Source organism: Carcharhinus amblyrhynchos, chromosome 24 (genome assembly GCF_965287045.1).
Source record: "Carcharhinus amblyrhynchos chromosome 24, sCarAmb.v2.hapA, whole genome shotgun sequence".
Lineage (NCBI taxonomy): Eukaryota > Metazoa > Chordata > Chondrichthyes > Carcharhiniformes > Carcharhinidae > Carcharhinus > Carcharhinus amblyrhynchos.
Window position 1 is genome coordinate 2,445,352 of NC_137347.1, and position 14,930 is coordinate 2,460,281.

The following is a 14,930-nucleotide window of genomic DNA, read 5'->3' on the forward strand; positions in this document are numbered from 1 at the left end:
CAGGGAGCTTGACAGGGTAGATGCTGAGAGGTTAATTTGTCTTGTGGGAGTGTCTAGAACCAGAGGGCATAATCTCAGAGAAAGGGATTGCCCATTTAAAGCAGAGATGAGGAGGAATTTCTTCTCTCAAAGGGTACTGAATCTTATTTATTGATTTATTAGTGTCACAAGTAGGCTTACATTAACACTGCAATGAAGTTACTGTGGAAGTACCTTAGTTGCCACACTCTAGCACCTGTTTGGGTATACTGAGGGAGAATTTAGCATGGCCAATGCACATAACCAGCACGTCTTTCAGACTGTGGGAGGAAATCTGAGCACTCAGAGGAAATCCATGTAGACACGGGGAGAACATGCAGACTCCGCACAGGCAGTGGTCCAAGCCGGGAATGGAACCTGAGTCCCTGGCTTTGTGAGAAAGCAGTGCTAACCACTATGCGATCATGCCACCCCTGTGGAATTCCTTACTGCAGAGGGCTGTAGCAGCTGAATTGTTCAGTATGATCAAGGCTGAGATGGACAGATTTTTAATAAGCAGGAGAATCAAGGGTTATGGGGATATGGCAGGAAAGTCGAGTTGTTGATCATCATATCAGTTCAGTCATAGCAGAGCAGACCTGATGGGCTGAATGGCCTATTTCTACTCCTATATTTTATGGTCTAAACAGAGGACACCAAATTAAGGTAATTAGCAAAAGAACCAGGAAAGACTCTTTTCTGGATCTGGGATGCACCCCTGACAGTAAAAACGGATTTGGATGATTATCTAAAGGGGGAAGAAATTGCCGGGTTTCTGGGCGTGGGTCTAGTTGAGTTTTTCTAGTAGAGCACGAGCATGGGTTCGATGGGCCAAATAGCCTCCTTTTGCCCTGTCACCATTCTATGATAAATTGTCTGCTATTGCCATTCATACCGCTTCTCGATCCACTTTTTGTTTCTTTTCTCGTCCCGTTACCAAGCCTACAGCATCCTGCCTTATCATTTAATCTCTCCTGCCTTCCATTCAATCACATACCTTCCCTTTGCTTCCTCCCCTCCTCCTTACATTGCCTGCCTTTGTGCTCGTAGACAGTTTGTTACATTGCCAATGTCTTCCTGGTCTGGTGGAAGGTCATTGATCTGAAACGTTAACTCTGTTTCTCTCCATATAAATGCTGCCAGACCTCTGGAATGTTACCAGCAATTTTTTTTTGTTCCTATTGGAGAAATAGGAATGTCAGACTGTGGGACTGGGAATGATTTTCTGAGTTTGGATTCAGGCACATTTCAGGGATTTAGGTAGATTTGTGAACTGCAGCTAACGCCATGCTGATTTCAGTCCCATCACCCATCATCAAGTAACACCGGATATGTTAGATTTAAATGTTATATTCATATTCAGATAGTTGGACTGAGAAACCTTTTGATAAACTGAAAAGATATATCTTAACCACGGCTTTCTTTTGTTTATCACACAGGGTCTGCAGGGTCCAAAAGGAGAGCCAGGGGTTCCTGGAAGGCCTGGTCCTAAAGTGAGTACAATGTGTTATAGTTTACCGTGAAGAGGTGCTGTCCGTGGTGATCTTCCAGAGACACTGAAATAACTCATTGGGAGCAGTGCTTATGGAGGATAGAGAGTCTTGTTCTGGATTGTCGTAAGATGGTGCTTTTGTTGTTTGCTGAAAATGTTGCTGAGTGGGGAACGATGGTGTCTCTTTTGAGATGCAGTGAAGACTGTCTGCTCGTTAAGATTTGATCCAATATTGAGGAAGTTAATTTCACAATGTCTGGTGGGTGATACATGTCCCCATGTAAGCCTCAACTAGGAGTGTGAACTGGAGAGACGGGGCAGTGGTGAGCCTGAGAAAGTTCACAGAGTCACAGAATTGTTACAGTGCCGAAGGAGGCCATTTGGCCCATCATGTCTACGCCAGCTTTCTGAATGAGCAATTCTCCCGGTGCCTTCTGTCTGTAACCCTGCATATTCTTCCTTTTCGAATCACTGAAAATCCTTTCTGAACACTTTATTTGAACCTGCCTCCACCACACTCTCAGGCAGAGCATTCCAGATCCTGACTGCTCACTGTGTAAAAAAGTTTCTCCTCAAGTTGTTTCTGCTTCTTTTACAAATTACTTTAAATCTGTGCCCTCTGGTTTTTGATCCTTTCAGCAATAGATCAGTTCCTCGCTGTCTACCCTGTCCAGACACATGATTTTGAATATCTCTATCAAATCCCCTTTCAGCCTTTTTTTCTCAAAGAGAAACAGCCCCAACTCCTCCAATATACCTTCAATAAAGTTCCTCATTCCTTTTCTGCACCCTCTCTAATGCCTTCACATCTGTGGTGCTCAGGACTGGATGCGGTACTCCAGCTGAGGCCAAACAAGTGTCTTATACAAATTCAACATGACCTTACTCTTCAGTTCTGTGCACCTATTGATCAGGCTTACGATCTCATCCTCTTTATCAACCGTTATCTCAACCTGCTACCTTCAATGTCTTTTTTTTACACAGAGGGTGTTAAGTGCCTGGAATGTGCTGCTAGATGAGGTGGTGGAAGCATCTTGACAGTTGAGTAGGGAGAGAATAGAGGGATATGGAGCGTGTAAAGGCGATTTAGATTTTAATTTAGAAAGGTATCATTTGTTGGCATAAACTTGATGGGCCGAAGGGCCTGTTTCTGTGCTGTTCTTTGTGAACATATACATCCATGTCCCTCTGTTCCTGCATCTCCTTCAGAATCATACCATTTATTTTCTATTGTCTCTCCTTGTTCTTCCTGCCAAAATGAATCACTTCCCATATTTCCCGCATTGAATTTCATCTGCCATCTCTCTGCCCACTCCACCAACCTATCTATGTCCTTTTGAAATTCTAACTATCCTATTTACAGTTTACAATAATTCCTAGTTTTGTATCATTCACAAATTTTGAAATGTATCCTGTACACCAAGTTCTAGGTCATTAATATATGTCAGGAGAAGCAAAGATTTCTCGGAATTCCACGAGAAACCTTCCTCCAGCCTGAAAAATGTACATTACGGGCGGCACAGTGACACAGTGGTTAGCACTGCTGATTCTCGGCGCCAGGATCCTGGATTCGATTCCTGGCTCGGGTCACTGTCTGTGTGGAGTTTGCACATTCTCCCCGTGTCTGCGTGGGTTTCCTCCGGGTTCTCAGGTTTTCTCCCACAGTCCAACAATGTGAGGGTTGGGTGAATTGGCCATGCTAGATTGCCCCTTAGTGGCAGGGGGGATTAGCTAGAGTAAATGCATGGGGTTATGGGGATAGGGACTGGGTGGGATTGTGGTTGGTGGAGACTCGGTGGGCCTCCTTCTGCACTGTAGGATTCTATGATTAGCCATGATTCTGTTTCTCATCATTCAGCCAATTTTGTATCCCTTTTATTCCCTGAACAAAGCTGTAATTCTCTCCTTCCTCCACTGGCAGCTTCTGTGTCAGGAAGTATGGGGGGGTGGGAGCGGGGGTGGGAATGGGGTTCGGGATGCAATTAAGCAGCAGGCCCAAAGTTTGGTTTTACGCTGTAATGAGTTTCCCACCACGGCAAATTGGGAAACCTGCTATGATAAAAGGAAAATACTGCAGGTGCTGGAATGGAACATAGAAACACTACAGCACAAACAGGCCCTTCAGCCCACAAATGGTGCCGAACATATCCCTGCCTACCAGCATTATCTATAACTCTCTATCTTACTAAATCCCATGTACTTATCCAAAAGTCTCTAAAAAGACCCTATTGAATCAAATCTGAAACACAAACAGAAAATGCTGTAACATCTCAGCAGATCTGACAGCATCTGTGGGGAGAGAATAGAGCCAATGCTTCGAGTCTGGATAACCCTTTGTCTGACTCGAAACATTAACTTCGATGCTGTCAGAGCAGCTGAGATTTTACAGCATGCTCAGTTTGTGTAGGGGAGACTTGCTGGGAGCCAGAATGAAACTGATTTGCATCCTGTGAATGGGATGCGGATGAAGGCCTTACAGAACAACTCTCCCCCCCCCCAACTCTCCGCAATGCCAGTGGGAAAACACGTCAGTGCAGAACATGTCCAGGACAATGTGACATGCAGAAGTTGGGACTTCCCTGAAGAATGCTTGGGCTGCCTCCAGAGTTCAGGATAGGGATCGCCAGCAACCCTGGACCCTGGAATAGCAATGGGGGCAGCATCTATCATCTTCTCCATTGAGAAAGTCCATCTATCAGCCTCAGTGTGTTCCTGGAGATCCATCTTCTTTCTTCAGGAATTCAGTCTTCTTCCTTCAATATTGGATGGTGGTGTTGGGTACCTTTAATATATGGCACCCAGATATGATGGTGGAATGCTTGCAATCAAGGACTACAACACTGAGTTACAGGATACATAATTGATGAGACTGGGTCAGGAAGGTATAATGTGGTTTCCCATTGGCCTTGGCAGTGGGAAGCACTCCCTGTCTCCATTCCTGTCCCTGCTCCTGTCTCAGGACTTTATCCCAGATGGGAGAACTCCATCCAATAACTTTGATCGCAAGTCTGTTGTTCTGCATTGTATCAAATGGCCTTTGGTCGTTCTGTGCACACCACACCAACAACATTACCCTCATCACCCCTCTCTCTAATACCTCTACAAAAAAACACTAGCAGGTTAGTGCCTTTCCTTAATTTACTTGCATTTGTCCAGGTGACAATTAATTTTCTCTAAAATTGTTTCCAGAAGGTTCCCCACCACCGAAGTGAAACTGACTAGTCACTGGTTGTTGGGCTTATCTTTACACCCTTGTTATAACATTTGCAGTCCTTCCATCCTCTGGCACCACCTCCAAATCTCAGGAAGACTGAAAAATTAAAGACATTGTCTCTTCAATTTCCACTCTCGCTTCCCTTGATATCCTTGAATGGGTCTCATCCTGTCCGGGTATCATGTCAACATTAAGTGTGGACAATCTGGCCAATACCTCTTCCTTAGCAATTTTAAACTCTTCTGTGTGTTTGAATTACCACCTCTTTCACCATGGCCTGGGCAGCATCTTTCTGGATAAAGACAGACGCAAAATATTAATTTAATGTCTCAGCCTACCCCCTGCCTCCATTGTCCCTCTCCTTTTAACACCAATTACTTTTTTTTATGCGTATATGGTTACTGCTCTCTTATTTTCACTCTTATTTGCTTTTTCACATCCATTCCGAACCTTCGATATTTGGCATGGTTTTTTTAACCTTATTTTCTACTGACATCTGTTGTAGGTGTTGCAGGGATACCAGCATGACATCTTGAGAACATAGAACACTACAGCACAAACAGGCCCTTCGGCCCACAAGTTGTGCCGATCACATCCATACCTACCAGGCCATAGAACTATCTGTAACTTCCAATGCCATTAGATCCCATGTACTCATCCGGAAGTCTTTTAAAAGACTCCAGCGAGTTCGCCTCTACCACCACCGACGCAGCCGATTCCACTCACTCACCACCTTCTGAGTGAAAAACTTACCCCTGACATCTCCTCTGTACTTGCTCCCCAGCACCTTAAACCTGTGTCCTCTCGTAGTGACCATTTCAGCCCAGGGAAATAGCCTCCGAGAATCCACCCTATCTATTCCTCTCAACATTTTATAAACCTCCATCAGGTCTCCTCTCAACCTTCGTCTCTCCAGGGAGAAGAGACCTAGCTCCCTCAACCTATCCTCATAAGGCATGCCTCCCAATCCAGGAAACATTCTTGTAAATCTCCTCTGCACCCTCTCAATAGCTTCCACATCCTTCCTGTAGTGAGGTGACCAGAACTGCGCACAGTACTCCAAGTGAAGGGAAATCTGAGCCAGTCCTTGTTTCACTTTTGCTATGAGTAGAGCACACACACGCAGCTCTGATGTCTTCAGGATTTATATCCATGTATAGCTGTTCACTACCCTAAATAAATTCACCCACAATATTTTTACCCACTCCCTTGTGAATGATTGGTGCCCTGTGTATTGTACATAAATAAGCCCTAAGTTTATGTCAACATAATAACACGACGGTAAACACATCTTTTTCTTCTTTATCTTAATTGCTATCCCTTATCCAGTGAGTTTTGAATTGGTTTTCCCTCCCTTTCCCTTTAGGGGAACATACCCTGACTCTGCCAGAATTACCACTGCTTTGAAGTTAGCCTATTGTTCAGGGACCACTTTCTTGCCAAATTTTGATTCCAATTTATTCGGTTCAGATCCATCCTTATCCCATTGATGTTAGCTTAACCCCAGTTAAGTATTCTTACTCAGGATATTTTCACTAACCTTTTCTACCAACCTAAACCTAAGGTACAATGATCACTATTTCCTAAATGTTCTCTGACTTACATTTCATTGACTTGGCCCATCTCATTTCCAAGAATGGGTTCTAGCACTGCCTCCTTCCTCATTGAACTGGACACATACTCCCGAAGAAAGTTTTCCTGAACACATTCTGGAAACTCTTGTCTCTTTCTGCCATTTACTCCACTACTATCCCAGTCCAATCTTAGATAATTAAAGTCCCCCCATTACAACCACCCTATAATTCTTGCACCACCTTGTAAGGTGTTTTTTCTTCTACATCCTTCTCACTAAAGTCATAGAGGTTTACAGCATAGAAACAGGCCCTTCAGCCCAACTTGTCCATGTCACCCTTTTTTTTAACCACTAAGCTAGTCCCAATTGTCTCCGTTTGGCCCATGTCTCTCTATGCCCATTTACCCATGTAATTTTCTAAATGCTTTTTAAAAGACAAAATTGTATCCACCTCTACTACTACCTCTGGCAGTTCGTTCCAGACACTCACCACCCTTTGTGTGGAAAAAATTGCCCCTCTGGACTCTCGCCTTAAACCAATGCCCTCTAGTTTTAGACTCCCCTACCTTTGGAAAAAGATGTTGACTATCTAGTTTGCGGAGTGCAGACTACATCGAGCAATGTCATTGCACTTTTATTGTTCCTTAGTTCTAACCAAATAGATTCCATCCTTGACCACTCTGGGATATTCTCTATCTCCAACACTGCCATGTTCTCACTAATCAATATCAGCACCTTTCCTAACTTACCTAAGCACCTTGTATCCAGGAATATTTAATATTCAATCCTGCCTTTCATTGAACCAGGTCCTTATTATCACCAAAACATCATATTTTCACATTGCAATCTGCGCCTGTGACTCCCCAGTCTAATTTACAATGCTCCGTGCACTCAAATGCAAGCAAGCTAACCTTTATTTAGACGTCACACAAAACCAAAAGCATATCCAAATGAACCTTGTTTGATTCAATTATAGTATCAAAAGAATTGCCTCGTCCTCTGGTGGTCTAGTGGCTAGGATTTGGCACTTTCATCGCCGCAGCATTTGTCCGATTCCCGCTCCAGGAAATGTATTCTGTTGATTCCGGAGATGAAAGGGTTGATGTATGAGGAGAGATTAAACAGTCTGGGCTTTTACACGCTGGAGTTTAAAAGGGTGAGAGGGGATCTGATGGAGGGATATAAAATAATAAAAAGGGATTGGTAAAGTAAGCATAAACCAAATGTTTCTTCTCATGGGGCAAACTCGAACAAGAGGTTAAGGTATAGGTTGAGAGGCGATAGATTTAAAACTGAATTGAGGTGGAACTGTATCTCGCAGAGGGTGGTGAATTTATAAAACTAGCTGCCCCAAGGCACGGTGCAGTCTGAATCACTGAATGGTTTCAAGTAGGAGATAGATATATTTCGAAGAGAAAACGGGTTAAAGGGATATGGGGAACAGGTGGGGAGGTGGATTTGAAACCAGGAAGAGATCAGCCATGATCTGATTGAATGGGGGAGCAGGCTCAAAGGGCTAAATTTGCCTACTTCTGCTCCTAATTCCGATGTTACTTTCTCCCTTACTCTGACCACACTTATTGTTCCCTGTTGCAGTGCCTCTCATAATACAATACTATCTCTTATAATATTCTGTATATCATTGTAGTCCACTCTGGTATTTTTCCTGGTTCTAACACCTCTACTTAGTTAGTTTAATCCTTCTCTAACAGCCCAAGTAAAACACCTTGTGAGGAACTCAGTGTCAGCTCTGTCCTAGTGCAACCCGTTCAGCTTGTAGAGATCCCATTTCCCCAGAGTCAGTCCTAATGTCTTCAAAATCTAAATCCTTCTCTCCTGCACCATCTGTCCAGCCATTCAGTCATCTGCTTTATCCTCTTATTTCAATGCTCACTTGTGTGTTGTACTGGGAGTAATCCAGAGATAATGGGCGACATCTTCCGGCGGCTCACACTGGCAGGGTCTTCCAGTTCTGCTGCTGGAGCACCAGGTTTCCCATCGGAAAACCCTGTTAACAACAGTGGGACCAGAAGATCCTGATGACAAGTCACCGCAGCAAAACACATAGCGAGTTGAGGGGAGAATCCCGCCAAATGACCCTTGAGGTCCACTTGTTAATTTCCCGCTTGGCTCCCTAAATCCTGAAGGCAGGATCACATCCTTCTGTCTAGCTAGGTTGTTGGTACCGATGTGGACTATGACTGCTGCTGGTCACCCTCCCTCTCTCAGAACGCTCTGCAGCTGTCCAGTGGCATCTTTGACCCTGGCATCAGGTAGAAACGTAGAAAGTAGGAACAGGAGTTAGGCCATTCAGCCCTGTGAGCCTGCTTCACCATTCAGTATGATCATAGCAACAGATCTCAACATTATATTCCTGCTCTCTCCCATATCCCTAGAGTCTAGAAATGTATCGACTTCCTTCTTAACTATATTCATATAATGCAAATAGTCTCAATGCTAATTTCCTTCAATTCCCAATTCCCATTTGTCCCTTTATTCCTTAGCATTTCTGGGAAGTTATTTGTGTCTTCCTATGTGAAGTCTTGACTTGGGTTAAATCCCACAGGATAAAGGAGTTTAGTTATTGAAGATGAGAGAAACTGGGATTGTTCTCCAAGCAGATTTAATAGAGACTCGAAAGTTCTGAAGGATTTTGTGAGAATTGTTGGGTGTGGAGAGTCTGCAGAAGGATCTAGATAGGCTGGGCGAATGGGCCAGGAACTGGCAAATGGAATTTAATGTTGGCAAGTGTGAGGTGGTCCACGTTGGTAGGAATAATGGTAGGAAGGACTATTACTTACGTGGTGAAAAACTGCAGCAGGCGACGGTGCAGAGGGACCTCGGGGTCCTTGTGCATGAGTCGCAAAAACCCAGCCTGCAGGTGCAGCAGGTGGTCAGGAAGGCGAATGGGATGCTGGCCTTCATAGCGAGGGGGATTGAATATAAAAGTAGGGAGGTCTTGCTGCAGCTGTATAGGGCACTGGTGAGGCCGCAGCTAGAGTACTGTGTGCAGTTTTGGTCGCCGCACTTACGCAAGGATATTTTGGCCTTGGAAGGAGTGCAGAGGAGGTTTACTAGGCTGATGCCGGAGTTGAGGGGGTTGAGCTATGAGGAGAGGCTGAATAAACTAGGCTTGTACTCGTTAGAGTTTAGAAGAATGAGGGGAGATCTCATTGAGACGTATAAGATGATGAATGGGATGGATAGGATAGAGGTGGAGAGACTCTTCCCGCTCAAAAAGGACAGTAGGACTAGGGGGCACAGCCTCAAGATAAAGGGGGGGGCGGTTTAGAACATAGAACATAGAACATTACAGCGCAGAACAGGCCCTTCGGCCCACGATGTTGCGCCGACCAACTTTTTCAAAAAAAACACTAACCCACTAATCTAAACCAATCCCATTTCGTCCATAAACCTATCCACAGATCTCTTAAACGCCCCCAAACTAGGCGCATTTACAACTGCAGCTGGCAGGGCATTCCAGTCCCTCACCACCCTCTGGGTAAAGAACCTACCCCTGACATCAGTCCTATAACTACCCCCCCTTAATTTAAAGCCGTGCCCCCTCGTGCTAGCTTTCTCCATCCTAGGAAAAAGGCTATCACTATCCACCCTATCTAAACCTCTAATCATCTTATATGTTTAGAACAGAGTTGAGGAGGAACTTCTTCACTCAAAGGGTGGTGAATCTCTGGAATTCTCTGCCCGTTGAAGTGGTGGAGGCTGCCTCACTAAATATATTTAAGACGCAGGTTGATGGGTTTTTGATAAGCGAGGGGATTAAGGGTTATGGGGAGAGGGCGGGAATGTGGAACTGAGCCACGACAGATCAGCCATGATCTTATTGAATGGCGGGGCAGGCTCGAAGGGCCAGATGGCCTACTCCTGCTCCTATTTCTTATGTTCTTATGTTCAAAGGTGAGAGCAAGAGCAGCATGGGCAATCCAACTGAGCTGCAGGTCAGGAGTCACGAACTGGGGGCTCCCATATCACATTTCGAGGCCTTGTTGCTGACAGAGGGACACTGTCTGAATTTTAAATGTCAGTCATCTGGAGGCTGTGCCATTCCAGCAGGGACCCCCTCCTCTCCTGGCGCTGGGCTCTTCTTGCCCCTTGCCTGAGGTGAGATTAAATCACCTTCAGTCAGCTCTTTCCCTCAGAGGACAGAGCAGCTGATGGTCACCTGGGACTGTGGCGACATTTACATGACATGGAATCATTGAAGATTGTAGCGTTTAGGAAGACCCTTTGAAAGAACCATCCATTTAGTCCCATTTTCCTGCTCTTTATCCATAGTTCTGTAGTTTCTTTCCTTTTCAATTATTTATCCAAATTCTTTTTGAATTTTATAATTGAATCTGTTTCTACTGCCTTGCAGGCAGATTTGTAATGTTCAGCTGCACAAAATATTTTTGTCACCTCCCTATTTTTATGTGGTAATTATCTTAAATCAGCAACTTTGATCATGCTGCTCGGGGGAAACAGTTTCCTTTTACCAACTTGATCAAAATGCCTCTCATTTAGAACATTCTATTAAGTCTTGCCTTAACCTTCCCACTGTAACATCAGTGGTCTTCCCCTCAATGACCAGGATTCATGGTCTGTGAGCCCACCCTGACTGATTTAAAAGACCCCAGGGTAAGAATGTGGGCCAAGGTATGTGGCCTCAAGATAAAGGGGAGGCGGTTTAGAACGGAGTTGAGGAGGAACTTCTTCACTCAAAGGGTGGTGAATCTCTGGAATTCTCTGCCCGTTGAAGTGGTGGAGGCTGCCTCGCTAAATATTTTTAAGAAGCGGGTTGATGGGTTTTTGATAAGAGAGGGGATTAAGGGTTATGGGGAGAGGGCGGGAAAGTGGAACTGAGCCACAACAGATCAGCCATGATCTTATTGAATGGCGGGGCAGGCTCGAAGGGCTAGATGGCCTACTCCTGCTCCTATTTCTTATGTTCTTATGTTCTTATGTTCAAGGTCTTGGTGGGCCAGGAAGAATGTCCACACTCGACTGGGTGCAAGGAAACATGCGCGTTAGCATCATAGAGGATGAAGGGTGAAATAGAGATCGAGTTTTCATGATGGACAGGCCCGGGGAGAACAGGGGAAATGACTGAGGGGAAACATTGAGTGTTACACTCTGTGAACTTTAAGAACTCCTCACCACTTTTAGAAATTTTAACAGATTCATCCCTGGGACTGGAAATGAGACAGATAATTTTTTTCATTCATTCATGGGATATGGGTGTCGCTGATTTATAGCCCATCCCTAGTTGCCCGAGGGTAGTTGAGAGTCAACCACATTGCTGTGGCTCTGGAATCACATGTAGGCCAGACCAGGTAAGGATGGCAGATTTCCTTTCCGAAAGGATGTTTGTGAACCCGACAATCAACAACATCATCATCAGTAGGTTGTTAATTGCAGATATTTTTTATTGAATTCAAATTCCACCGTCTGCCGCGGTGGGGTTTGAACCTGGGTCCCCACAATATTAGCTGAGTTTCTGGATTAATAGCCTAGCGATGATACCACTAGGCCATCACCTCCCCTTAAAATAGATCATATTTAATAAAAACAGCAGAGGGGTGATAATTAATTTGGTATTTTGTTAAAGGAGGTTATTTCATAGTGGGTGCACTGCCCTGTGTGCTTTCGAATTAATCCCAGTGTTGAGTGAGGGTGAAAGCTTGCTCTCTCAACACTGTTGGAATTTAGGGAATAAGTGTGGGGTATTTCACCTTTGTTTCTGCTGGGTGTGAACCCACAGCAGCGTTCTCTAATCTGCTTCCAGTCAAAACTCCATTGACAATCCCTTAGATTACAGATGATTAATCATTTTAAAGGACAGGTTGATGTATTTCCGAGATTCCTTAGTCCGGTATCTTAACAGAGTCTATCACCACCAAACACAAGAGGTAGCTGCCAAGTGAAAACCTCCTTGAGGTTAAGGTGCCACTGTAGCTTTGGGCAAAAGTAGTTTGCAGTCTGAACCCAAGTGAAAATCTCTGAAGGAAAGAATCTCACTCTAATTTTCATGCCTTTCTTCCTTTCTTATTTAAATTGAAACACAGGAATTGGTTTTCCAGCCCCTTGAGCTTGTCCTGCTATTCGGTTAGGTCTTGGCTGATAGTTCTCTGAACTTCATTTAACCTCTTTTACTCTGTATCCAACACCCTTGCCTGACGAAAATCTATTGAATTTGGTTTTGAAATACCCATTTGTTTCAGCGTCATTGCTTCTAGAGAAGAAAGCTTCTGATTTTCCACTATACTTTCTATATGAAGTGCTTCCAGATTCACCTTCTGAAAGGCGTGGCCTAATTTATGTATGTTTTATGCCCATTCTGTTCTTGATTTTCCCCAACCAGAGAGGAATTCTTCTAACATTTCAAACACCTCAATCATTTGTACTCGAGGGAATGGAAACCAAGTTCATGTAGCTGTATTGTAATCTCTTTACACCACAATTTATCCTGATTCCAAGAACATGATCAGTCCATCCAGGCTCTCAAACTTTGTGACGTTGGTTAGCTCAGTTGGCTGGATGGTTGGTTCGTGATGTAGAGTCATGCCAACAGTGTGGGTTCAATTCCCGTAGCAGCTCAGGTTCTTCTTGCCCCTTGCCTGTGTGTGGTGACCCTGAGATTAAATCACCTTCAGTCAGCTCTTTCCCTCAGAGGACAGAGCAGCTGATGGTCACCTGGGACTGTGGTGACATTTACAAGACATGGAATCATTGAAGATTGTAGCGTTTAGGAAGACTCTTTGAAAGAACCATCCATTTAGTCCCATTTTCCTGCTCTTTATCCATAGTTCTGTAGTTTCTTTTCTTTTCAATTATTTATCCAAATTCTTTTTGAATTTTATAATTGAATCTGTTTCTACTGCCTTGCAGGCAGATTTGTAATGTTCAGCTGCACAAAATATTTTTGTCACCTCCCTATTTTTATGTGGTAATTATCTTAAATCAGCAACTTTGATCATGCTGCTCGGGGGAAACAGTTTCCTTTTACCAACTTGATTAAAATGCCTCTCATTTAGAACATTCTATTAAGTCTTGCCTTAACCTCCTCTGCTCCAAAGATAACTTTCCCAGCTTCTCCAATCTCTCCAGGTTTCTGAAGTCTCTTATCATTGGTATTACTCTAGTGATTGCCTCTACACCCTGTCCAAGGCCTTGGCATCTTTCCAAAAGTGTTGTGCTCAGAATTTAACGCAACAATATATCGAGGCCTAACAGTTGATTGGTAAAGGTTTAGTCTAACTGTCTTGTTTGTGTTCTCTTTAAAAAAGGTGAAGGCTCTTCTATGCTTTAGTGAACAACCTTATTACCTTGTCTGGCCAACTGGAAAAAAACCCAGATCTCAGTTATAATAACAGTGAGCTGCTTAGGGGCAGGTCCTCTACCCACTTTCCCACAACACTCTTGAACTTTCTCTGTCAGTCCCAATTCCAACTTCAAATTGTTTAACATCATCGCGTTCTGTTTCTCTCTCTTGGTCTCTGTTCCTCTTCAATCACCTCCTTCAGCAAGTTCTCGTGCTTTAGAATATGGCCAATCTAACCTGGCTGCCTTTTCCTGATGATGTTCACTAACATCTTATCCCCACCACCATCTGATGAAGATGTCCTTCATCTCTCTTGTGTTCACCTGAGTGACTCGCTCCATCCTTCGCAGAACCTCAATTCACAATTTCCTGATCTTGGGATGTTCGCTTTTATTCAGTTCCAAGTTTCAGCCCCATATAACGAGACACCACATCACAGTCCTGATAGTTCTTTACCTACTCATTCCTGTGTTGAGCAGTTCTGTATGTGTCCTTTGACATTGCTATTCCCGCTCTGACAAGATGCTTTCCAGCGACTCAAATTGTGAAATTTGTTCCAGGCTGCTTGTCTCCTGCTATCCACCATTGCTTATTTATTCCAGTTTTCACCATATTCATCTTTACGCACATTCATTCTGATTAATGTTTCTGAAAATTCATTTTGTATCTTTCTCAGATGCTGCTTAAGCTGTTGATTATTTCCAGCATTTTGTTTTTTCACCCCGGGTCTCTCTGTTCCTGTGTCTGCTTCAGAATTGTACCACTGAGTTGATAACATCTCTCTTCATTCTCCCTTTCAAAATGTGTCACTTCACTCTCCCCGTATCTGCCTATTTCACCCATCTTTGTGTTCTTCTGAAATCTGCTGCTATCCCTCACAGTGTTTACTATTCCAGTGCTTTGTATCATCTGCAAATGTTCAGATTGTGCTCTTTATATCCAGATTCAGATAATTTATATATGCCTGAAAGGAGCAGTGGTCTGATAGTGACCCCGGGGGGGCATGAATGTATACCCCCCTCCAGCCTGATCACAGACTTTGATTGTGGTTGAACTGTATCACAACTCCATTTACCAATTTCTGATCCATTTGCTTTGATATCCTCACTGAACAAAAATGGATTAACCTCAGCTGTGAAAGCTCCCGGAATTCATTGATTTTTTTTGGAGACTTGCAAATTTTCTGCAGCGTTCCAGCAAAAGTGCTTTGTAATTTCATTACTGACTGCTTTAACACTCACCAGGGAAAACAGTTTCAACCTATCTACGCTATAAAATCGTAATTAATTAGAATCATAAGACTCCCAACAAT

At 43.8% G+C, this 14,930-nt stretch overlaps 1 protein-coding gene across 1 annotated transcript in view; it reads left to right on the forward strand.

Moving 5' to 3' along the window:
* Positions 1 to 14,930, forward strand: part of LOC145357699 (uncharacterized) — a 116,394-nt gene that overhangs the window by 10,606 nt on the left and 90,858 nt on the right. Inside the window, exon 5 of the mRNA XM_080211124.1 lies at positions 1,458 to 1,511. Within this exon, the coding sequence (XP_080067250.1) occupies positions 1,458 to 1,511 (54 nt within the window). The remainder of the gene's footprint in view (positions 1 to 1,457; positions 1,512 to 14,930) is intronic.